The sequence below is a fragment of the Chlamydotis macqueenii genome, chromosome 22 (assembly GCF_036417535.1).
Source record: "Chlamydotis macqueenii isolate bChlMac1 chromosome 22, bChlMac1.mat, whole genome shotgun sequence".
NCBI lineage: Eukaryota > Metazoa > Chordata > Aves > Otidiformes > Otididae > Chlamydotis > Chlamydotis macqueenii.
Window position 1 is genome coordinate 5,430,750 of NC_141577.1, and position 23,567 is coordinate 5,454,316.

Sequence of the window (23,567 nt, forward strand, 5' to 3'; positions counted from 1 at the left end):
ATGTCTGGAAACTAGGGGATTAAACAATTGTACTACCAAAGGGAGCTACATGTTGTATTAGCGTTCCAAATATAGCCAGGATCATTTCTACCACCAGAAGTACTTCAGCTGAAGCTCAAATGAATTAGATCCTGTGGAACAAGTTTTTCTTCCTTAAACTATTTTTTAAAGCATAACAGACGAGAAACACGAAGGAAACAGCAAGGTGGGTACTGGTGATGTATCAGGGTGGATGCAGAGGATTTGCATCTCCTGTTTCTCTGCCCAATCCTGCCCTGCTCAGGAATGCAGCGTGCTGAGGATAGCTGCTTCAGCATATTTCTGTCCTCTTAGTCGTGATATGCTTCCCGTGATATAAAATGCAAAGCTGAAAACTACCTTCTGGGATTTGTTTTGCGTTTGCTCATGGGAGCATTTCAGGGGTTCATAAATATTCAGGAGCATTTTTCACCACAACTCCGCAAGGCGCGTAGCTGTCCTCCCAGGAGGAAGCACAGCTTTTGTGGTGAAGGTGTTGCTGAAAAGCAGGACCTGGGATCCTTCAAGCTGAACGCTGAGACACCGAAATGTGCTTGCTGCCTGTCAGGTGGGCGCTGGGTTTCCTGCGCTGCGCTGACCTGTCCTTTGCTTGCTGCTTGCTGAGTTCCCAGGGGGCCTGCTGGAAAAACAGCACATGCAGCTGGTGGGGTCAGGGGCTGGTTGACTGGATGCCACGGGAGCTGCAAGTCGTGGGGTTTTTGTGACCTGGGACCGGTGAAGTGACCTGGCTTTGAAAAAGCGGTTCTTCCTTGTATGCACACCTGTGGGGCTGGCTGCCAGAGCCAGGGCATCCGCTTCTGCCGTTAATGCCGGGGTAAAACCCGCTCTCCTGCTCAGGTCCAGAGTGGCACAGCTGCGGGCTGTGGTGCGCTCTGGGGCTAAGTGGTGCTCAGACGTGTAACAGGTGGGCTTCCAGGCCATGGGAGTCCAGCAGATCTAGAAGCCAAAGGTACTGCGATTCCCCTTTCGCAGGAGGTGTGCGGGTTTGGAAGAAAATCCCTGATGATTTTTGGAAGTGAAGATCAATGTAATCACTTGCAGTGAAGTTGAACAACTGGACCAAACACTTGCGGCGTGACTGGAGAGGAAAACTCATTGTGTGGGGCGGGAGTGTAAGTCTTTGCCTAGTCTCCATTTGCTGTTTGATCTTCAGAGCATCCAGGAGCATCTGCTGTTGTCTGGCTAGCCGGGCAATGTGGGATAGATCTTAGGGACAGAAGCGTTGGCTGCTTCACACAGTTTGTGTTTAAAACTATCTGAACTAATGGTGAAATCCAAACTTTGAATGCTTTTGGCTCAAATGAAGGAGATAAGGAAAAACCCTTGGGCATTTTCAGAGCTCTGCTCTGCTCCTCATCCCTGGAGGCCATAATCTCCTCAGCCATAGTCCAGCAATTAGTTTTCCCCTTGCAGAAGGAAAAACTGGATTTTGGGATGACTTAAACACCTGTTGGGCCCTGCCACTGCAGTGGATCTCTTGGTTGAAGCTGTGACATCATGTGAAGCCGTGAAGACAGCTGAGAGAGTTGGGGCTGTTCCGCCTGGTGAAGGCTCCGGGGAGACCTTATGGCCATGCTTCAATACGGGGACCTGTGTAGAAGATGGAGAGAGACATTCTACCATTGCCTGTAGGGGCAATGGTTTCAAACTGAAATAAGGTAGGGTTAGGTTAGACATAAGCAATATATTTTTCACAAGTGTGGTGGGACACTGGCCCAGGTTGCCCAGAGAAGCTGTGGATGCCCCATCCCTGGAAGTGTTCAAGGACAGGTTGGCCGGGGATCTGAGCAACCTGGTCTGGTGGAAGGAGTTGGACCAGATGATCTTTAAAGGTCCCTTCCAACCCAAACCATCCTGTCATTCTCTGCCACGAGTGAAGGGGGCCCTGGGGGTGGACGGGCCCCTCGCTCAGCAGGAGGGAGAAGTCCAGCCCCCTATGCTTTAGGGGCTGATAAGGAACAGCTAGCGCCGGTTCTCCCTACCTGGACGAGTATTCTGTGAAAGGATCTCAACAGCAACAGTCAGTGCCTCTCCCACCTTGTTGATTTGACTGAGTGTAAATCCCAAGGCAGAACCGGAGCCAGAGAAGGAAACCAGCCCAAACCCAAGCCAGGACTTGAGCTGAGCTCGAATGAATGAGATCCTCTCTGCAGCACTGGGGCTCTGGCCTAGGTGCTCAGTGAGGAATGACAGGAAAGGAAAAACTGAAACCTCTTCACTGAGAGAGAGGAAAAAGACCCAGTTTGATCTTAAATGAAATTTAAAATTTATTTTCCAACTCTGATTCAAAAGAAGAGGAGCACAGTGCACGATGCAGGAGTGGAACGCCTGCTTGCTTTCAGTGTAAAGCTCTCTCCTTGTCAGCTCTTTTCCCTTGACGCATGTCAGGACTATGAGGTGTTTGTGTTGCTTTCCCAGGGCTTTGACAAAATTCCGGCAAAAGAAGAGTTGAACTTTGGTCCTTATTTGGTTTTCAGGTCATTTTTTTTGCATCCAATGCCGTGAGTGCAGCAGGGGCCTTTGTAGGGGCCAAGAATCTGCAAGAGTGCGACAAGTACGCTCGCAAGCAGGAGGGGACCGGGGAGGTCTAGGACAGATGTTGCTCCAGCAAAACATAAAGCCATGGCGATCTTAGAATGTTTCTGCAACCTTGGTGAGAAATGAGGCCAGAGCGAGAAGCGCATTTGGTTGTACTTGAGAAAAGTGCAGCGTCTGCCTTATGAAAATGGATTTCTGATGTGCAGTTGTAAAAATCTGTCACTCAGTGGTTCCAGCCCCAGCTGGGGCATCGCGTGCACCGTGTGAAGTACCTTGTCATGTCTCCTCCTAACCCCATCCCACCCCACGTGTCTGGACATGCCCCAAAGCATCTCCATCTGGGAGTATCCGTAACCCCAGCCCAGATGCCGTGGTAGTGCAGCGGAGCAGACTGGGATCTGTGTCCCAGGGTCTGGGCTGGCATCTCAGTGGCATCTTGGTGGCCACGCAGCTGTGTGCTGGTCTGGTGCTGTTGGAGAGTCCCACGGGTGACAGCTGAGGACACAGCCCGCAGCACAACAGCGGGATTTATTCTGTGCCTGGGGCTGTCCCGGCGGCGTGCAGGCTGCTTGCCTTCGAGGAAAGTGGGCACCTTTCTGCAGGATGGAGGCAGTTGGAGGTTGTGCTGTGGATCCCTAGGGCTGTGTTCAGCCCCTGCAATAACCAGTGATGTCCTGTCTCAGAGTACTTGGAGGCTGGGTGGCTTCCAGGAACTGGAAGACTAGAAAGGAAACATTGCCTGCATTTTGAGAGTTGTCTTTTGAATGTTGTCATCAACAGTTTCGTAATCGTGTTCATCGCTGTCACTCTCCGTGCCTGGAAGGGAAGAGAGAGCACAGCCTGCAGAGCCGCACCGCCACGGACCACAGCAGAAACCCCACGAGGTACGCCCTGACCAGCCCTCCCAACTCCTTGCTCTGGGCTGTGCCCGGACACAGCGGGGACCAAAGGGGTGGGGGGAGAAGGGCCTCTCATGCTGCAGTGGCAGAGAGGTGGCAGACACCAGCTTTGGGGGCCATGGGTCCCCCGCGACCTAGGGGTGGGGGAGGTGGGAAGGTACTCAATGGCAGATGGAGGCTAAGGGTTTGTTGGCGATGTTCACCGCGCTGTCGCCCTTGAGGTCGGGCCCTGCTTCCCTAGTGCCATGGTCCTCGCGTGGGACAAGGGGTTGGGGTGGCCCCTCTGCATATGGGACAAAGAGATGGGGCAGCCCCACCACGTGTCTCCTCCCAGCATGTGGGACAAGGGTATGGGGCGAATCCAATGGGTCCCTTCAACATGTGGGACGTGGGGATGGGGCAATCCCTCACAGGTCCCCCTACATGTGGGACAAGGGGATGGGGAGGTGCAGTCCCCATAGGGTCCCGGTTGGCAGGGGTGCAGATGTTTGCAGCTCAGCACCCCTGCCCCAGGTCCCCGTGTGGGCAGCCCCAGTCTGGTGGTGGCCAGCAGCACCCTTCAGTTACTCATGATCTGCTGAAGCTGCTGGGGAACCCTGTCCTCCCACCATGGCAGCACGTCCCCAGGCTGAGCCCTGTGGAGGGGCCGGGGCCCGGGAGGCACCGGGGGCCTCACCTGTGTCCCTGGGGGGTTCCCGCCAGCCATGCTGGCTGGGAGAGTGTGGCCGGCACAGGGCTGGGAGCGTTGGTGGTGGAGGAGCCAGGTGGGTGCTCATCGGTGAGGAGCTGGGGATCGGGGGTCCAGCTGAGTGGCACCTTCCCTTGGAGCCCACCCCTGCCTGCGCCGGCTTGGGGGGCCGCGGGGGCGGCGGGACTGGGCTGCTGGGCAGCTGGGCCAGCAGCTGGTAGTAGAAGGGCTCGGTCAGCTCCTCCATCCGGGAGCGGCGGGTGCAGGGGGCCCGGGGGTGGACGGGCCCCTCGCTCAGCAGGATGGAGAAGTCCAGCCACCGCGGCGGGATCTCGAAGCCTTCCTCTGGCTCCTCGCAGAAGCTGCCCACCAGGAAGGGCTGGTCCAGGCGGGCCTCCAGCCGCAGGGCGGGCAGGGTGCCCAGCGCGTCCCGCTCCAGCCCCGGGTCGGGGGCCACCACCCGTACCTCGCAGGGCAGCGGCTGCTGCTCCAGCAGCTCCACCAGCCCGTACTTCTTGCTGTCGCACGCCTCCTCCATGAAGCTGCCCCCCAGGTCCAGTGGCAGCAGCAGCTCCTCGCCTTCCTCCTCCTCTCCGCCATGGCGGTGGCAGAGCAGCCGTGCGCCGAGGCCCTTCCCCTGCAGCCCCCGGGCCTCCAGCCGGTCGCCCACGCCAAGCGGGGGCACATCGTCCCCGTGGCCCTCGCAGTCCTGCATCACCACCACGTGCAGTCGCCGGCCAGGCTGCAGGCTGGCTGCCAGCTCCTGCACGCCCGTGAACTGCCGGGGCCGCCGGCGGAACCGGCCCTCATAGGCACTGGAGAGGAGGAAATGGCGGCCGCTGCTGGGGGCCGAGGCCAGGACCCGCCAGGCACGGGAGCGGCTGTGGAGCTGCAGCCACTGCCCTCGCCGCAGCCGCGGCACCCAGGCGCTCTCGAAGATGGCGGGGCCAGCCGGTCCCTCCAGGATTTCGGCCTGAGCTGGCAGCACCTCCTCCATCTCCAGGACTTCACTGAGCAGCAGCGACCGGGCGAAGTGGACGTGCTGCGCCTCCTCCGTGATGTCCTCCACGTCCACCTCCAGTGTGGAGGGGATCTTCACCACATCCCGCCGCACTGCGGGGACAGAGCAGCCCTGACCCCCTACTCCACCTCTTCCTGGCCCCGAGTGGGAGAGGACCCCCACTACATTTGCCCCTACACTCTGTGCGTTGGGTTCCCAGCACCAAACTGGTGTAGGCCCCCAACTCGGCCGCACCCCCATCCCAACCCCAGAGCATCCCTGCCCTGACCCCACAGCCTCACCCTGAACCCCTCAGCACTCCAATCCTGACCCTGCAGGACCCCCACCCCGACCCCCCCGACCCTGGCACCCCTCTTGCCCTGCCTGGACTCACGGTGCATGGCAGCGTGCACCTCGTAGACGGGGTGCAGGAGCAGGGCGCGGGGGCCGATGGCGGGGCACAGCAGGGGCTGTGGCCGCCCATCCCACCATCTCAGCACCTGGTGCAGCGTCAGGCCCTGCTGCTGGCGGCCCTCTGGGAAGGGTCCCCGTCGCAACGGATATGGCCCAGCGGCTGAGGCAGGCTTGAAGAGACCTGTGGGACAATGAGGCTGAGCCCACGGGGGCTGCAAAGGTCTGCCTCAGGAGGAGGGCATCCCTTGGGTTCAGGCTGGGACAGGGCAGCCCTGCTCACCCTTAAATGTTGGTGGCAGCTCCGTTGTCTGCCCCGTCTCCGTGTCCTCACAAATGACCTTCTGCAGTGCCACGGCCATGACTTTCAGCAGATCGCCTGTCGACAAGCAGCATTCGTTTCCTGAGATCTCGTATACGGACCCTGCAGAGAGAGGAGGGAGAAAACACCTCTACCAGCATTTCACAGAATTGCAGAATGGTTTGGGTTGGAAAGGACCTTCACAGGTCATTTGGTTCAAACCTGCTGCCATGGACATATCCCCTGCAGGGACATCGCCAACCAGATCAGGTTCCTCAGAGCCCCGGCCAACCTGGCCGGGAATGTTTCCAGGGATGGGGCATCCACCGCCTCTCTGGGTATCTTGTCCCAGTGCCTCCCCACTGTCTGTAAGCTGTCCTTCAGTGCTTCCGCAGAATACCTGCAGGTGGTTGGTGCTCTGGTCCAACAGTGGGGAGCTCCTGACCAAAGCCAAACACAAGAAGGATGTGCACGAGTGGTGGCAGCAGGGGCGGGTGGCCCCAGAGGAGCACAGAGAGATGGTCTAGCATGGATGGGGTTAGGGAAGCCCCAGCCTGCCCAGAGCTGAGTCTGTTGAGAAATGTGGAGGGCAATACGAAAGGCTTCTCCAGGTACATCATCAGCAAAAGGGAGACTGGGGAGAAAGCAAGTCTGCTGCCAAATGGGGCAGGGGACCTGCTGACAAAGGACACAATGAAGGCTGACGTGCTCAGTACCTCCTTGGCCTCAGTCTCTACAGGTATGACCAGCCTTCCGGAATCCCCCTGAGATCAGGGGGAAAGTCTGGAGCAAGGAAGACCTACCCTTGGTGGAGGAGGACCGGGTAAGGGAGCACTAAACAGACAGACAGAAGTCCATGGGGCCTGTCGGGATGCACCTGTGAGTGCTGACTTTGTGAGGCCATGCTCTATTATCTTTGAAAGGTCATAGGCAATTGAGAGAGGTTCCTGAAGACTGGGGAAAAAAGCAAATGTCATTCCTATCATCTCCAAGACAGGCAAGAGAGGGACCTATGGGCCAGTCATGCTCCACTCCAGCCCTGGGAAGGTGATGGAACAAGTAATCTGGAACCCATTACCAGGCACATGAAGGACAAAAAGATCATTTGGACTAGACAGTACGGGGAAATCACACTTATCCAACCTGGTCACCCTCTCCAGCGAGCTGACTGGCTTGATGGACGAGGGGAGAGCAGTGGGTCTTGTTTACCTTGACTTCAGTAGCGCTTTTGGCACTATCTCCCAACACGTCCTCATAGAGAATCTGATGAAGAACAGGCTGGATGAGCAGACACTGAGGTGGGCTGAAACCTGGCTGAAGGGCTGGGCTCGGAGGGTGATGTTTAACTTCTTTGTTAACAATCTGGAGGTGGGGCAGAGCGCACCCTCAGCAAGTTTGCAGATGACGCAAAACTGGGAGGACAGGCTGATAGGTCGAAGGGTCATGCTGCCATCCAGAGGGACCTGGACAGGCTGCAGAAACGGGCTCACAGGAGCCTCACAGAGTTCAGCAAGGAGAAGAGCAAAGTCCTGTTCCTGGGAAGGAATAGCCCCTGGCACCAGCACCTGCTGGAGGCCACGTGGCTGGAAAGCAGCTTGGTAGAAAAGAACCTGGAGGTCCCGGTGGACACCAAGTTGAACAGGACTCCGCCTTGCTGCCAAGAAGGTGAACAGCATCCTAGGCTGCATGAGGCAACGCAGTGTCAGCAGGTCGAGGGAGGTGACCCCCCGCTCCCCTCTGCTCAGCGCTGGTGAGAATGGGGTGCCGTGTCCCAGCAAAGGGCCATCAAGATGATGAAGGGACTGGAGCAGCTCTCCTGTGAGGCCAGGCTGAGAGAGCTGGGGCTGTTCAGCCTGGAGAAGAGGAGGCTCCGGGGGAAATCTCATTGATGTATATGAATACCTGAAGGGAGCATGCAAAGCCAGGCTCTTCTCAGTGGTGCCCAGTGTCAGGACCAGAGGCAACCTGCAAAAACTGGAACACACGAAACTTCATCTGAACATAAGAAAACGTGGCAGTTTGTGCAGCAGTTCGGGAGGGCAGGGTGCGCAGGGAGGATGCTGACCCAGGGCATTTGCCGTGCCCGACACTCAAGCAACTTGGTGAACACGCGCCTGAGAGCAAAGGCTCCAGCTCTGGCTGGGAGGTCTACACCAGCTGTCTCAGCGGTGGCTGATGCTGCCGTGCAGACGGAGCAGCCGAGGGGGAGGCTGCAGTGCAGACCTCGGGCTGCAGGCAGGGCCTGGACCCCGCTCCCGGGGCAGGGACAGGAGCAGCCCTGCCTGCAGAAGCTGTGCCCAGGTGGAGCAGCTCCTGCGGCAGGGGCTGAGCTGCAGGAGGCGGTCAGGAGGCTGCGGGACATCAGGGAGGCTGAGAGGGAGCTGGGTACTTGGCTCCAAGCACAGTCTGCACTGGAACCACAGCCCCCGGTCAACCAACCAAAACCCCACCACTGACACATGCGGTAAGGAAGCAGGCAGAAGATGCTGGGGAGTGGAAGCTCACGAAGGCAAGGGCCAGCGGGAGGAAGAGGCTTCCCCCAAACCCCGAGGTGCCCCTGCAGAACCGCTTTGCTGCTCTGCAGACTGAAGAAGTAAGACCCAGCAGCTCGGGGGAGGCACGGGAGCCGTGCGAGGTAGCCCGACTGGCTCGAGTGATAACTAGCGCTACCAAGAAAAGGAGACTCGTGGTAGCAGTGGGTGACTCCCTCCTGAGAGGTACGGAGGCTCCCATCTGCCGACCTGGGGCATTCTCTCGGGAGGTGTGCTGTGCCCCGGGGGCTCGTATCAGGGATGTCACTAAGAGAGTACCAAACCTTGTACGGCTCACGGACTACTATCCGTTGCTGGTTTTTCATGCGGGCGCCAGCAACACAGCCAGCAGCAGCCTGGGGAGCATCAAGAGGGACTTCAGGGCCCTGGGTACAACAGTCAAGGACTCTGGAGTGCAGGTGGTCTCATCAATCCTCCCAGTCGAAGGGAAGGGGCCTGAAAGGGCCAGACGAATCTGGCAGGTCAACTCATGGCTTATGGAGTGGTGCTACAGCCAGGGCTTTGGCTACCTAGACCATGGGACTCGCTTAGAGAAGCCTGGTCTACTAGGGGCTAATGGGTGCACCTAACCGAGACGGGAAGAGTGTCCTTGGCCCAAGGCTTGCCAGGCTCGTCAGGAGGGCTTTAAATTGGTGTTGCTGGGGGAGGGGGAGCACTGTCCAGCCCACCTCTGTCAGCGTGGCACCAGTGCCAGCACCAAGTGCCCAGAGGCTGGGGAAGGATCGCAGGTAAGTGCAAGTGAACTTAAACGGCAGACCAGAAGAACTCCTGTCGCTCCAGCCAGCAAGTCGGATTTGTCGGGGGGGCCCAGCTCAAGTGTTCGTATACCAATGCACGCAGCATGGGGAACAAACTGGAAGAGCTGGAGATGTGTGCACACGAGCAGGGCTAAGACCTTGTTGGCATCACGGAGACGTGGTGGGACGACTCCTACGACTGCAGCACTGGGATGGAAGGATACAGGCTCTTTAGGAAGAACGGGCAGGGGAGAGGAGGAACGGGTGTCACTCTCTATGTCAGAAACCAGTTGGAGTGCCTGGGGATGGAGGAGGAGCTGACAGAGCTGATGGGTCAGGACTAGAGGAAGGGCAGGGACAGGGGACATTACGGTGGGGGTGTGCTACAGGCCATCTGGCCAGGAGGACCGAGCAGACGAGGCCAGCTACAGGCAGACAGGAGCAGTGTCGCAGTCACAAACCCTGGTCCTCATGGGGGACTTCAACCACCCCAACATCTGTTGGAGGGACAACACAGCAGGGCACAGGCAATCCAGGAGGTTCCTGGAGTGGGTGGATGACAATTTCCTCCTGCAGGCGATAGAGGAGCCAACGAGGAGGGGTGCCATGCTGGACCTCGTTCTCACCAACAGGGAGGGGCTGGTGGAGGACATGGAGCTCAAGGGCAGCCTTGGCTGCAGTGACCATGAGATGGTGGAGTTCAAGACCCTCAGGGCAGCGAGGAGGCTGCACAGCAAGCTCTCTGCTCTCCACCCTGGACTTTGGCTCTTCAGGGATCTGATGGGAAAAGTGCCACGGGATGCAGCCCTGGAGGGAAGAGGGGCCCAGGAAAGTTGGTTCAAGGAGCACCTCCGCCAAGCTCAGGAGCCATGCATCCCAATGAAAAGCAAGTCCGGCAAAAATGCCAGGAGGCCTGCGTGGATGAGCAAGGAGCTCCTGGACCAACTGAAAACAAAGACGGAAGCCTACAGAGGGTGGAAGGATGGACAGGTAGCCTGGGAGGGCGACAGAGAGGTTGTGCGAGAGGCCAGGGATTGGGTAAGGAAGGCTAAAGCCCTGACGGAATTGAATCTGGCCAGGGACGTCAAGGGCAATAAGAGAGGTTCTACAGGTAAGTCGGGGACAAAAGGAAGTCCAGGGAGAATGCAGACCCTCTCCAGAAGGAAACGCGTGCTCTGGTTACCTGGGACATGGAGAAGACTGAGGTGCTCAATGACTTTTTTGCCTCAGTCTTCACCGATAAGGGCTCTAGTCACATTGCCCAAGCTGTGGAAGGCAAAAGCAGGGACTGGGAGGATGAAGAACCACCCACTATACTGGAAGAGCAGGTTCAGGAACATCTGAGGAACCTGAAGGTGCAGAAGTCCATGGGACCCAATAAGATGCATCCGCGGGTCCTGAGGGAAATGGCGGATGAAGTTGCCAAGCCGCTGGCCATCATATTTGAGAAATTGTGGCAGTCTGGTGAGGTTCCCAATGATGGGAAGAGGGGAAACATAACCCCTATTTTTAAAAAGGGGAACAAGGAAGACCTGGGCAGCTCCAGGCTGGTCAGCCTCACCTCTGTACCTGGCAAGGTCATGGAGCAGATTCTCCTGGAAACCATGCTAAGGCACATGGAGAGCAAGGAGGTGGTTGGTGACAGCCAACATGGCTTCACCAAGGGCAGATCGTGCCTGACCAATTTGGTGGCCTTCTATGAAGGGGTTACAGCATCGGTGGACAAGGGACGAGCAACTGACATCATCTACCTGGAACTGTGCAAAGCTTTTGACACTGTCCCGCACGACATCCTTCTCTCTGAACTGGAGACACATGGGTGTGATGGACGGACCACTCGGTGGGATAAGGAGTTGGCTGGATGGCCGCACTCAGAGAGTGGTGGTCAACGGCTCAATGTCCATGTGGAGACCGGTGATGGGTAGTGTTCCTCAGGGATCCGTGTGGGCCCGGCCCTGTTCAACATCTTTGTCGGCGACATGGACAGTGGGATAGAGTGCACCCTCAGCAAGTTCGCCGATGACACCAAGCTGTGTGGTGCCATCAACACGCTGGAAGGGAGGGATGCCATCCAGAGGGACCTGGACAGGCTGGAGTGGTGGGCCCGTGCCAACCTCCTGAAGTTCAACCAGGCCAAGTGCAGGGTCCTGCACGTGGGTCGGGGCAATCCCAGGCACAAATCCAGGCAAAGTGGAGGCTGGATCGAGACCAGCCCTGAGGAGAGGGATTTGGGGGTGCTGGTGGACGAGAAGCTCAGCATGAGCCGGCAATGTGCGCTTGCAGCCCAGAAAGCCAACCGCATCCTGGGCTGCACCCGCAGCAGCGTGGCAGCAGGTCGAGGGAGGGGATTCTGCGCCTCAGCTCCGCTCTGGTGAGACCCCCACCCGCAGCGGGGAGCCCCCAACATCAGAAGGACGTGGAGCTGTTGGAGAGGGTCCAGAGGAGGCCACGCAGATGCTGAGAGGGCTGGAGCAGCTCTGCTGTGAGGCCAGGCTGAGAGAGCTGGGGCTGTTCAGCCTGGAGAAAAGGAGGCTCCGGGGAGACCTGAGAGCGGCTCCCAGTGCCTAAAGGGGGCTGCAGGAAAGGTGGGGAGAGACTCTTCAGCAGGGCCTGGTGTGACAGGACGAGGGGTGATGGTTTTAAAATAGAGGGAGGTAGATTTAGATTGGATATTAGGAAAAAATTTTCACACTGGCCCAGGTTGCCCAGAGAGGTGGTGGATGCCCCATCCCTGGAAACATTCCAGGCCAGGTTGGCCGGGGCTCTGAGCAACCTGATCTGGTTGGAGATGTCCCTGCTTCTTCAGGGGGGTTGGACTGGGTGGGCTTTAATGGTCCCTTCCCACCCAAACCATCCTGTGATTCCATGAAAAAGATTGTTTACTGTGATGGTGGTCCAGCACTGGGACAGGTTGCCCAGAGAGATTGTGAGGTCTCCATCACTGGAGATATTAAAAACCCAGCTGGACAAAGTCCTCGGCAAGCAGCTGACCCTGCTTGAGCTGGGGGTTGGCCTGAATGATCTCGAGAGGTCCCTGCGAATCTCGGTGGGGCCAAGGGGACCCTGACCCCTGGGACTGCAGAAGTGGCATGCAGGGTGTGGGGGAAGGAGGGCAGCTTTTCAGGGAAGGGCAGAGCTGCTCAGTGGGCTCAGTGGTGGGCAGAGGTGGGGCTGGCACGGATTCACCCCGTGAGCGGGGCGAGCTGGTGCCTTTGGCCACGGTAGGAATGTGTTGGTTTGGAGCCCTGGCACGCACCCCCGTGGGTCTGGGCAGGACGGATGGACCCAAGGCTGGACGTGCCGTCCGAGATGGGCTGGATATTGCCACCATGCGCAGGGGGATGGACGCTGCTGCAGGCACTGCGCCACTGACCGCCGCTTCCCTCAGGAGCGCAGGTGGGAGCAGCGGAGCGAGACTGGCCAGGAGGGTGCCTGCCCCCCGGGAGCTGGGGGAACCTCAAAGTGGAAATAAATGTGAAAAAAACCCACCACAGGAAGAGGCGGATGAAAACCAGGAAGTTTCATAAGGTATCGTGTGTTGCGTGAGCCCAGTGTCCCTCCGTCACGCTGTGAAAAAGGAGGTAATCCACAGCTGAGCTGCACAGTGTTTCCTCACGCCGTGGGTGCAGAGACCTGGTTCACTCCACACACATGTGGCACGGCTGGACCCCACGGCCGGCAACGAGACACACAGACACACATGGCTGTGGGTGCCCTGTGCAGGACCCCAAAACACTCTTCAGCTCTGCTGCAGCACCGAGCCAGAGAGGTCTAGCGACACAAAGCAGGATCAAGAGCACAGAGGAGGTGAGAAGCGTGTGGCTGAGAGAGGGGGCCAAGAGCAGCAACAGTTTTGTTTGACATCTTGAGCACTCACTGAAATTTTTTGCTAAAAAAAAAACCCCAGAAGTAATCAGATCATAAGTAATGGCAGGAAATCCAGAAGTGTTCGAGAAACATCACCAGTGCAGAACAGCACGTCTGCAGCGTGCAGCGCTGCTCAACCCCCGGTGCACTCTGCTCTGCAAGGTCCAGCACCTTCGCCAGCCGCCAAGGGAACACGCCAGGACGGCTGAGAGCTTTGTTGGGCTGATGTTTATTTCTAAGGAATCAGGAATACCTGGAATCTTGAACATCCCACGCCCTGGAAAGATTCCAGTGCTGGTTAACTGTTCAGGGGTCACAACAGAGGGGAAAAGCAGTGCAGAAAAGCAGAATGGGAATGGCTGGAGGCTGAACCGACAGAACTCAGATGAGGAAGGCAGCAGGAAAGGTTTGGTGCTTGATCATGCTGCGAAGGGACGGGGTAGAGGTGCCTTTCCTGGAGCAGGAGCCCCTCAGGCTATGCCGCCACATCGTGATACCCTCCAACACAAGCAACAGCCCTGTCTACCCTTAAATCTCTGCGTTCACTGAGCTGCTGCCAAACCTTCTGCGCAGCCCCAAACGTCTCCCAGTGAGATGAACTCATGACAAACCCGGCGCTATGCGAGGCAGAAAGCACCAGTTACCTCCCCACGACTACTAGCAACTGCTAAACAAATCGACTGCTGTTGTTAAACAGTGGCATTTTTACTCATTTAGCAACATTCAGATGTTACCGGGGCCACCAGAAGTCTTTGGGAAAGCTAGACATCCACCCCAAGTGAGCTACAGAGAAGCAGAGTGAGACCACTGCACCAATCACTCCTGCTCTTGAAAAGTCAGTGTAACCTAAACAAATGCCACGCATCCTCCAAGTCCTGACGGCAATTGCCACACTGGTGTTGCCAGGATCCTGCTGTGCATTCCCAGCTTTTTTTTGGGAGCCCCAGAAATCCAGCAAAAGCACCTGCAAATTTCTGTCTCCGTTTCATCACCAACATTGCCACCAGCTGAGGAAGCCACGTTGGTCAAGGCTTCTCCTTGACCTACAATGTCTCCAGCGACAGGCCGCAGGAGGAAGCAGAGAGCCCCGGGGCCAGGAGCAACGTCGTCCCACCTTCCTCCAGGCACAGGGCTCCATCCCTGCCACAGCCGCCACCAACAGGTGATTCACTGCTTTGGGCAAAAGCTGTGCATGAAGCTGAGGACCAGCCTGGATGGTTTTTGGTGCCCCACTGCTTTCTGAGCAGCACGACCAAATGCACTGGGGCACTCAGATGGGTGGGTGCCAGGGTGGGTAGAAGAGAAAGGTTTTTTGCAAGCAGCTGTGCCTTAGGCACAAGGAACAAGGTGGTGGAACAAGGACCTGTGCACGGGCACCCCGGTGGCAGGGGACCAGCCGTCTTCAAGGCAGGAACGGGGAGCCTGGGCTGCTGGCGGAGGGAGGTGGCCCAGCCTGGGGGCACCCTTTGCAGGCAGCGAGCACCCAGCACTCACCTTGGAAGTAGACACCGGAGCAAATCCTGAGGATGCGGGGAAGGGTGGCGGGGTCCAGGGAGCAGATGTATTCCTGGAAGGAGAGAGGCTCCATGGCCACACTGCCGGGTGCTCTGGGGACTCTGACGAGAGGGGAACCGCATAGGAAGCAGCTCTGGGCTCTGCTTTCGCTTCTGCGTGCTTTTCACTTCTCCTTCTAGTTAAGTTCCCTCTCTGACAGCAGACCCATGCTGCTGGCCGCTCTCCAGCCTGTAACAACTGACCGATGCTCTGCTGGGACAGCCCTCTTCCTGGCCTTGGTCACCCATCACGGCTTGGTGTCCCCCAGTCCTGGCCCTGCTGGTGCTGCTGGTGCTGAGGCTGGGTGACGGCATGGACCTTCCTGGCACTGCCATGGGGCTGCCCTGGCTGGACAGATGCCCCAGCCTGTCCTGCCCAGGTTGTCCCCATCGCTCGTGTCCCATATCCCATACCCCTCTGTGGCCGGGCCAGCTACAGCAACGGTGCTGTGGAGCAGAGGATGGACCACGCCAGAGGAAGTGCAGGACTGTGTCCAGACAGCACTCACCCCTGACAAACACACAGGCACCTCCATCCCGCACACTTCCAGGCTTTCAGACCCCCCTCGCCCCTGGCACAAGCAGAATAATAGAATCATCGAATCTTTAAGGTTGGAACAGGTCTTTCTGCTTTCACTCCAGCTGCTGAAGTCAGCTGCACTTAATGGGAATTTGTTTCTCATTATTCAGTGCAGGGTGAAGCAATCTGAGGGACAGAGAGTGCTGGCGCAGCAAGATTCCCCCTGCACAAGGCATGCAGGGTGCTGTAGCAGCAGGAACGTCTAAGCCAAACTAGCTCTTGGAGCTGGACTATCTCTGGCACCAGGCGTGCCAAGGTCTTGACAACCTACAAGGATGGAGACCTTCCACCTCTCTGGTGATCTGCCAGAGGGCTGCACCACCCTCCCAGAAAGAAGTCTTCCTAATGCCCAGCCTGCATCTTGCAACTGTAGATGTGGCCATTGGCCCTCACAGTTGTGTCTGCCATTGCTGGGAAGAGTTTAGCTCCATTAGCAGCAAACCTCTCCTTCAAGCAGCTGCAAGCTGCTATTAGATTGCCCTTCTCCTCCTCTTCACCAGACAAAACCAGCCCAGCTCCCACAAACACTCCTTGTAGGTTGTGTGCCCAGCCCCCTGACCATCTTGGTTGCCCTTTGGTGGTTCCTCTCCCACAGTCCTCTCGTTGAACTCAGGGTTCAACACTGGGTCCGCTATCTCCAGTGCAGGCAGGCAGCAGGCATAGCTTCCCTTCAGCCATGAGCAGGTCTTAGTCCTGCACACGGTTTGCCCTGTTCACAGCAAGAACACTGGTGTGGGGTTGCACATTTAAGACTTTGGGGATTTAAGATTTAGGGGAAAAGATATGGGAACTCCCTTTGGAGAGCCTGCAAGACACTTGCTCCGTTCCCCAGCAGGACAGGCTGTCTCAGCAGGCTCAGCATTGCTGCAGAAGGTGTAGAGATGCTGAGCCTGTGCTGACGGGACAGGGCAAGACTTACAGCTGGGCAGTGGCACACGAGTCCACGTGGAACTAGAGGAACAAAGCTGAAGTGGGTAGAAGAGTCCAAGCAGCAGAAGTTTAGATGCCATCCGCTTTATCATAATGAAATGGGAATGGTACACAGTACCTGGGAGAAATATCCTCTGTACCAACAGCTGGGAAGAAAGTGTATTTTATTGGATCAAACCATGCCAAGAATCCCTGAAGAGCAGGACCAGACTAACCATGGGAGGTCAGGGAACTCTCAATACAGTACAGAGAAGCTTCCAAACCTGCAGAGCTCGTCCCTCTGCGGGTGTTTTGCTGCTCTAAGGCAGAGTTCAGGGAGGACCTGAAAAGTTGTATGGCTCTGGAAATCACAAGGCAAGTGGGAGAGCCAGCAGCAAAGGTCTCTGCACACCATGTGTCTATCCCTTCATTCCCCAGCAGGCCCTGAAGAACCAGCAATGTGCCTCGACAGCCCGAAACCCCAGTGCCAAGGCTGACTGCAGGGCCTCTCTGCAGGGAACAGGTGCCTGTGGTTGTGGTGGGCACCCCTGGCAAAGCAGGGTGTGGATTTTTGCCCCTCCGAGACCTGCGTTTGCAGCTGCAGGAAGAGAATGAGCATCTCCTCTGCTGATGTGCCAGTCTAGTTCAAAGCAGGAGAGCCTGGCCACAGCCACCCCCATATACCTGTGCTCTGCTACCAGTCTGGGGAAAATGGGAGGGAGGCAGGGACCAGAAGGAATGAGTTTGAACATCAGTCATTGAAAAATACTTCTAAAAATCTAAGGTCGCTTCAGGAACCAGAAACGTAGAGTGGCCCAAACTGGACGGCTGAGCAGCGCGTGGTTCAGCATGTCACAAGCTGGTTGTGGTCGGAGAACATACCAAAGACTATCTGCTCTGCGCTGAGGTTTCCTGCCAGGGACATGTCATAACCTAACACCGAGCAGAGCTGGCCCAGAGCAAAGCTCCCACGCTGGTGCAGCTCGTCGACACGTTTCTGGGACGCTGCTGGGTGCTTCCTGGTCCAGCAGCCTCCCATTCCCAGCGCAGGCAAGCGGTCCAGGGAAACACGCTCAAGGTGGGTGCGGATACCCCAGCTGGCTGTGAAAGGGACTCAGTGTACAATCTCCATGGGAAATCTGGAAAAATAAAAGGGGCCATGGAGGTGTCCAAGCCCTGGACACAGCCATGATGAGCATGGCCACCGAAAGCAATTTGCCAGGGCTCGGCAGCCCGAAGAGCTGCTCCTGAAAGCCTCTTTCAGGGAAGAGGCAGTGAGTTCTTGAGCTGACCATGATTTCTGTCAGAGCCAAGGAGGAATCAGCACCTGTTCAGGGATGGGGAGGAACTGCAAGGAAAGGGAAGGGAGGAGAGGCAGAGAGATGCTCCAGACAGCTCGCTACAGGCCGAGGGGCTGAGCAGCCCTGCTGTGGGGCCAGGCAGCCCCCCGTTCCTGGCAGCTCAGCCCCGGGCCTGAGTTCATCAGGGGATGGGCGAGGGAGGTTGTTGCTTGGCAGCTACCCAGAAGCATGTGTAGCAGACCTGTGAGGTTTGGGTTGCCTGTGGGAACAACAGAGCAGTTGTAGGAAGAGAAGGCAGCAAACCCGTCAGGGCTTCGTCAGCCCCGACCCAGCCAAAGCGCTGAGCTGAACAAGTTAGGTGGAACACTTTCACTTCCCCCTGCTCACTACCAGGCCGGCGCGCACCTGCCCGCTCTGCCTGCAAGGAAGAAGGCAGGCCGGCCAACACAGAGAACGGTGGCTTCATTTCGCACGCTAATCGAAACCAGCCTGTCCCCGGCCACAAGCGGCCCCCCACTCCACTCAGCAGGCAGGCACTCCGCGGGGGCAGACGTTTCCACATCAGCCACCCAGGGCCTGACATCAGGATGGCTTAGGCTTAAGATGCAGGGTCCACGGACTAAGGGTCGACTTTGTGGGCACCATCTCCACCTCTCCCAGTTCAAACTCAGAGATGATCCTGCCCAGCAGGTGCCCCCTTCAGAGGGGTCCCCTGTGACAGCAGGGCAGCATATAGAGATGCTCCAACTCAGCACCACGTGCAGCAGAAGAAACTGGAGCACCAAGTGCTAAAAATGCTCATCCCAGGAAGCAGGACCCAGCTCACTGCCACAGCCAGAGGAGCTGTGCCACAGAAAGGCTAAGAAAGAGGGAACATAGAATCACAGAACTGTTTGAGTTGGAAGGGACCGTTAAAGCCCACCCAGTCCAACCCCCCTGCAAGGAGCAGGGACATCTCCAACCAGACCAGGTTGCTCAGAGCCCCGGCCAACCTGGCCTGGAATGTTTCCAGGGATGGGGCATCCACCGCCTCTCTGGGCAACCTGGGCCACTGCTCCACTACTATAAATTTGTAAAAAAATTACTCCTTATGTCTAGTCTAAATCTACCCTCTTTCAGTTTAAAGCCATTCCCCCTTGTCCTGTCACACCAGGCCCTGCTGAAGAGTCTCTCCCCACCTTTCCTGCAGCCCCCTTTGGGCACTGGGAGCCACTCTCAGGTCTCCCCAGAGCCCCCTCTTCTCCAGGCTGAACAGCCCCAGCTCTCTCAGCCTGGCCTCACAGCAGAGCTGCTCCAGCCCTCTCAGCATCTGCGTGGCCTCCTCTGGACCCTCTCCAACAGCTCCACGTCCTTCTGATGTTGGGGGCTCCAGAGCTGGTTGCAGTGCTGCAGGGGGGGTCTCACCAGAGTGGAGCAGAGGGGCAGAATCCCCTCCCTCGACCTGCTGCCACGCTGCTGGGGGTGCAGCCCAGGATGCGGTTGGCTTTCTGGGCCGCAAGAGCACATTGCAATAGGAGAGGGCCCCGAGAGCACTGCATGGTCACGTACAGCGCCTTGATCATGCTGTCCATGCTTGCCCACGGAAGCTGACAGGCGCTTCCCTGCCATTCACCACCCAGCTCTGTGCTAAGGCCTCCCACCGCAGAAGACACGTCCTCACGCTCTCTAAGGTCAGTCTGCTTCAGGACCCAAGTGAGATGACATCTCCCTGCAAAGGGATCCTTTCCTCCTACTTCAAGCAATCACGTACCGCTGCGGAGTACAGCACAGGGCGGGAGGCAAGCCAGGAGCCCCAGGCGGTTTTGTTTCTCATGCTGCTGAGGCTCTACCAAGGGCGATGAGGATGGACAGTAGTAGGAGCAGGGGACTTGCATCAGAGGAAGTTGCCACTTTCCACCTCATGCAGTGAGCCAGGAAACAATGCAATTGCTTTTTTTTCCCCTCCAGCTGTGTATTCACTCAAGCAGAGCAGAACGCACCCATTGTTAACACCATGGACAAATACAGGTGGAAAATTCGCTGGAAATCTGTTCGCAGAAATTCAAATGCTGGCCTAGGTACGAGTGACGGTCTTGAGCAGGCTTCTGTTCGGCAGCGAGCAACTGCAAAGCCTGTATCTTAGTACAACTAGTTGTGTTCCGCACACCGAGTAACTGAGACAACGTTGGTCAGAGATAACAAGAAAAACACAAAACCTCTCCAACAAATGGGCCCAGTGATACCAAATAAGGAAAAACTGGTGCCTAACAACTGCCACCAGTCAGACGGCTACTATCAGTTCCACACAGTTGCCTCGTGCAGAAGACAGGCTGGGCAGAAATAGCCCTTTTACTGGAAATCGGTTGTTCCTGGAGTTGAATATTCAACCCCACCTACATGACCACCCCCCAACCCCAAGAGGCAGCAGTGAGCACACAGCCAACAACCCATCTAAGTCACATGAAGGTTCTCTGCTCCGAGGCTGATGACTAAACGTAACAAGGGAAGAGCAAACAAGTAGTGCCTGTAAAGCAGAGGTCTTTCTGTAGCGTCATAGCTTGTTGGAAACGTTCATGTAGTGCCTTCCCCTGGCAGAGAGGAGGCTGCTGAAGAGATGGTTCCTGTGCGTCGTTTCAGCTTTCACTGAGCTCGCCGGTGGGTCTTGCGTGCAGCATCTCACGGGAGCATTTGCAGTCGGTCAGTGCAGTGCAAAAAGCGTTTTGGCAGCTGGTGCTGGCAGGAGACAGATAAGCTCATGGTCACCGAACCAGTGGTTCTGTCTTCTCCAGTTGGCACTGCTTGATCGTATCCAGAGTCCTGCATTTCTCTTGAAAAGATTCAGAGCAGGCTATAAGCTATCTCCCTGCTGCTCGCCATGGGCTGTATTCAGCATCAGATGGAGATGAGGGTTCTGGGTGCTACTAAACCATGACTGGACCCTGAGCAAATCTATCTGCTGTCCTGTGTCCTGAACAACGCTTCAGGCTCTGCACTGGAACAGCTGCCAGCCAGGCTCTCTGCCTTCACGGCCAGTCCCGAGGAGCTGCGCCCTCACTGCTGCGCTTGGGGCTGTAGCTGCTCTGCTGCTCCCCCGGCCCCCACCATAGATGCTCAGGGTGACACAATGGTGTTCTGTCGTGTCCCCGCTGCTCAGGTGACAGCTGGTGGATAGAGCTATGGGGAAAACACACCACTGGTTTTCTATTCTCACCCACAGGGTACCACTCCATCCCACACCACGTCAGAGATTTTATTACCATTTATTTATAGTTTTCAAACTTCTCACCCGAGCTTCTCACTCATTTTCTTGCTCTGCCCATTTCAGCCATCACCTTGGCCCCAGGACAGCATTCCTAGGCTCAGAGAGGCAAGATGTTCAGCTTTCAGCACCTTTTGTTGTACCAGTCCTCCTACCCACAGGGTTTAGACCCATTTCCTTCTTGTGGCGTGGCTGGAAGGAAGGGTAAGGTGAAGCAGAGACAGAAGCAGAGGCACTCGGGGACCGGCAGATGGTCTCTGTGCTGTAGGACAGAGAAAAGCTCCCATGGAGAAGTTGAGAATAAGCCTTGAACAGGCCAACTTCAGGTCATGGGGATGAAAAATCACACTAATCACGAGCAGCTACAGGGAGCAAAGTTGTCTACCTGCTTTTCTGGTGTCCAAACTCAGCTGGGAAAACATAAAAATTGCCGAAAGAAATCAGCTTGCAGGGCATCAGACAGACAACGGAAGATTCTACAGATTTTAGGCAGTCCCCAAGTTATCCTGTACTGCTTGTCAAAGTCCAAAACTCTGCAGCTGTTTCACTGCAGCTGGTGGCCTGAAGTCACATGTAGGAAGTCGGAGCTCCTGAAAAAGGAGCAGGAACTGTGATCCCACAAGCAGGGCCCCGGACAGACAAGCACAGAAGAGACGTGAAGTCAGTGGATCACAGCAGCTGCTAGGATCCAAGCAAAACTAGTCTGAGCCTGAACTGTCCTCATCTTGAAGGTTTGTAACGCTCTCTGCAGAGGAGCACAAACCCCCTCTGACCTGACAACAAGCAAGAATTATCAGCGCTACTTGAAGTATCCAAGTTGAAGCAGGCACTGGAAGCACTGCCTGAACAGCCCATTTCCAGGCTTTTCCTCATCTTCACTGAACCCTGAAATGGTTATCAGAGCAACTGAGCACTCCGGGAAGCCGATAGGGGAGCGGTTAACAGAGAACGAGCTCCTGCTAGCTCTTTGAGTTATATAAAAAACAAAGTACTTTCACAGAGACACTGGAGAAAACTGGTTATGCCTCCTTTCAGAAGGGACTTGCCCAGGGGTGATATGGGCATAAACACACCATTGCTTACCCCGTAGGAGAAGTGCTGCTTCCATTTCCCCCAGGCTCAAGCAAGGGAAGGCCTCTTCGACGTTATCTAGAAGTCACTGACCTGGTAATATGTGCTTGCAGCCCAGAAAGCCAACCGCATCCTGGGCTGCACCCCCAGCAGCGTGGCCAGCAGGTCGAGGGAGGGGATTCTGCCCCTCTGCTCCACTCTGGTGAGACCCCCCTGCAGCACTGCGTCCAGCTCTGGAGCCCCCAGCATCAGAAGGACGTGGAGCTGTTGGAGAGGGTCCAGAGGAGGCCACGCAGATGCTGAGAGGGCTGGAGCAGCTCTGCTGTGAGGCCAGGCCAAGAGAGCTGGGGCTGTTCAGCCTGGAGAAGAGGAGGCTCCGGGGAGACCTGAGAGCAGCTCCCAGTGCCTAAAGGGGGCTGATAAGAGAGATGGGGAGAGACTCTTCAGCAGGGCCTGTTGGGATAGGACAAGGGGGAGTGGTTTTAAAATAGAAGTGGTAGATTCAGATTAGATATTAGGAAATTTTTTTTTACACTGAGGGTGGTGGAGCACTGTCCCAGGTTGCCCAGAGAGGCAGTGGATGCCCCATCCCTGGAAACATTCCAGGCCAGGTTGGCCGGGGCTCTGAGCAACCTGATCCGGTTGGAGATGTCCCTGCTTCTTGCAGGGGGGATGGACTGGGTGGGCTTTAACGGTCCTTTCCAACCCAAACCGTTTTATGAAGTAGGTGGGAAATCTCAGGCAGGAAATGACCCATCACAGCCAAGATAGGAGTCAGAAAAGCCTCTGTAGCCAGCCATGACTGGATTTGCTAGGTTATTCCAGTATTACTGGTCAGTTCCTCAAAGGCCAGCACGCACACAGGCAGCTCCCCATCTGGGTGTCTTTGCAAGATGACAGTAAACAACTTGCACCATGCAAGATGTGTTAGAACGACCGGATCGGTACTTGGAGCACACCTAGTATTTTAGACTTCTTCTTCCTCTACCATTCCGCAAATGTGACTGGCTTCTTTCACAGATGTATGCCAGCATATACGACAAGACAGACAGCTATGTACAAGAAGGAGGACAGCAAAGTTTTGGGCTCTTTAGCTGCTTCTCCCCTAAAGCTTCTCTGAAGAGGACACCACTTCTGGGAGATGGATAATAAGCGAAAGACAATGCGGAAGCAACCATCACTGCTGCTGGAAAGCTATTGCTTCTGTGGAACAGGCACGGCCTCTGAGGCAGGAAGGGGAAGTCTCAGGCACTAACACGATGCCAGTGCGTGAGGTACCTCTTACGGCTTTACTGGTTAAGAGACCTTCAGGGAAGGCTAGTTTAGAAGACTGTGACCCAGAACACATGGTTGTCTATCCTCAACTCGCCACAATCTTACCTTCACACTCCATCTTGCACCAGCATTCGTGTCCCCTACACCGAGCAGGAAGGTCCCACTGACACCACACAGCTCAATGAGGAGCTGTTCCCAGTGTGGAGTAGAAGTGAAAGCAGAAACTTTTTTCACCCTTTACCTACCATGGCTAGATTAAGACAGTTTTGGGTTCAAAGAACCTACAAATTACCGACTGTATTAGTCTAGTCTTGAAAAAAACCCTCTTAAACTGTGTCTGACCTCTGACCCCAGTATTGGCCGCCACACAGCCCCAGTTCTTCATCTTGTCCTAAGCCATGTCTTCAGCCACAGCTCAATCCTCTTACTGTGGTCTTTCCCTACGCCATTGAGTCTGGAAGCATGTGGTATAATCGCACGAGCGCACACTTCAGCTGGCACGCTCACCTGTTCTGCGCTGGAAGCTACTCCTGCTCTCCTAAAAGGCCCCAGAGAGAAGCCATCTCCCTTCTAAAACGGCATTCTTTCAGGCACTGTTGTCACTGGGT

General features: G+C 56.4%; 1 protein-coding gene across 1 annotated transcript; it reads right to left on the reverse strand.

Annotated features, from left to right (window-relative positions):
* Positions 1-2,281: 2,281 nt before the first annotated feature.
* On the reverse strand, positions 2,282-14,625 carry THEMIS2 (thymocyte selection associated family member 2). Its single transcript, XM_086765099.1, has 5 exons — positions 14,527-14,625; positions 5,859-5,999; positions 5,559-5,759; positions 4,153-5,277; positions 2,282-3,393 (listed from the first exon to the last, which is right to left on the reverse strand). The coding sequence occupies exons 1-5, from the start codon at positions 14,618-14,620 to the stop codon at positions 3,299-3,301; spliced, it is 1,656 nt and encodes a 551-aa protein (XP_086621225.1). The 5' UTR covers positions 14,621-14,625; the 3' UTR covers positions 2,282-3,298.
* Positions 14,626-23,567: the final 8,942 nt, after the last annotated feature.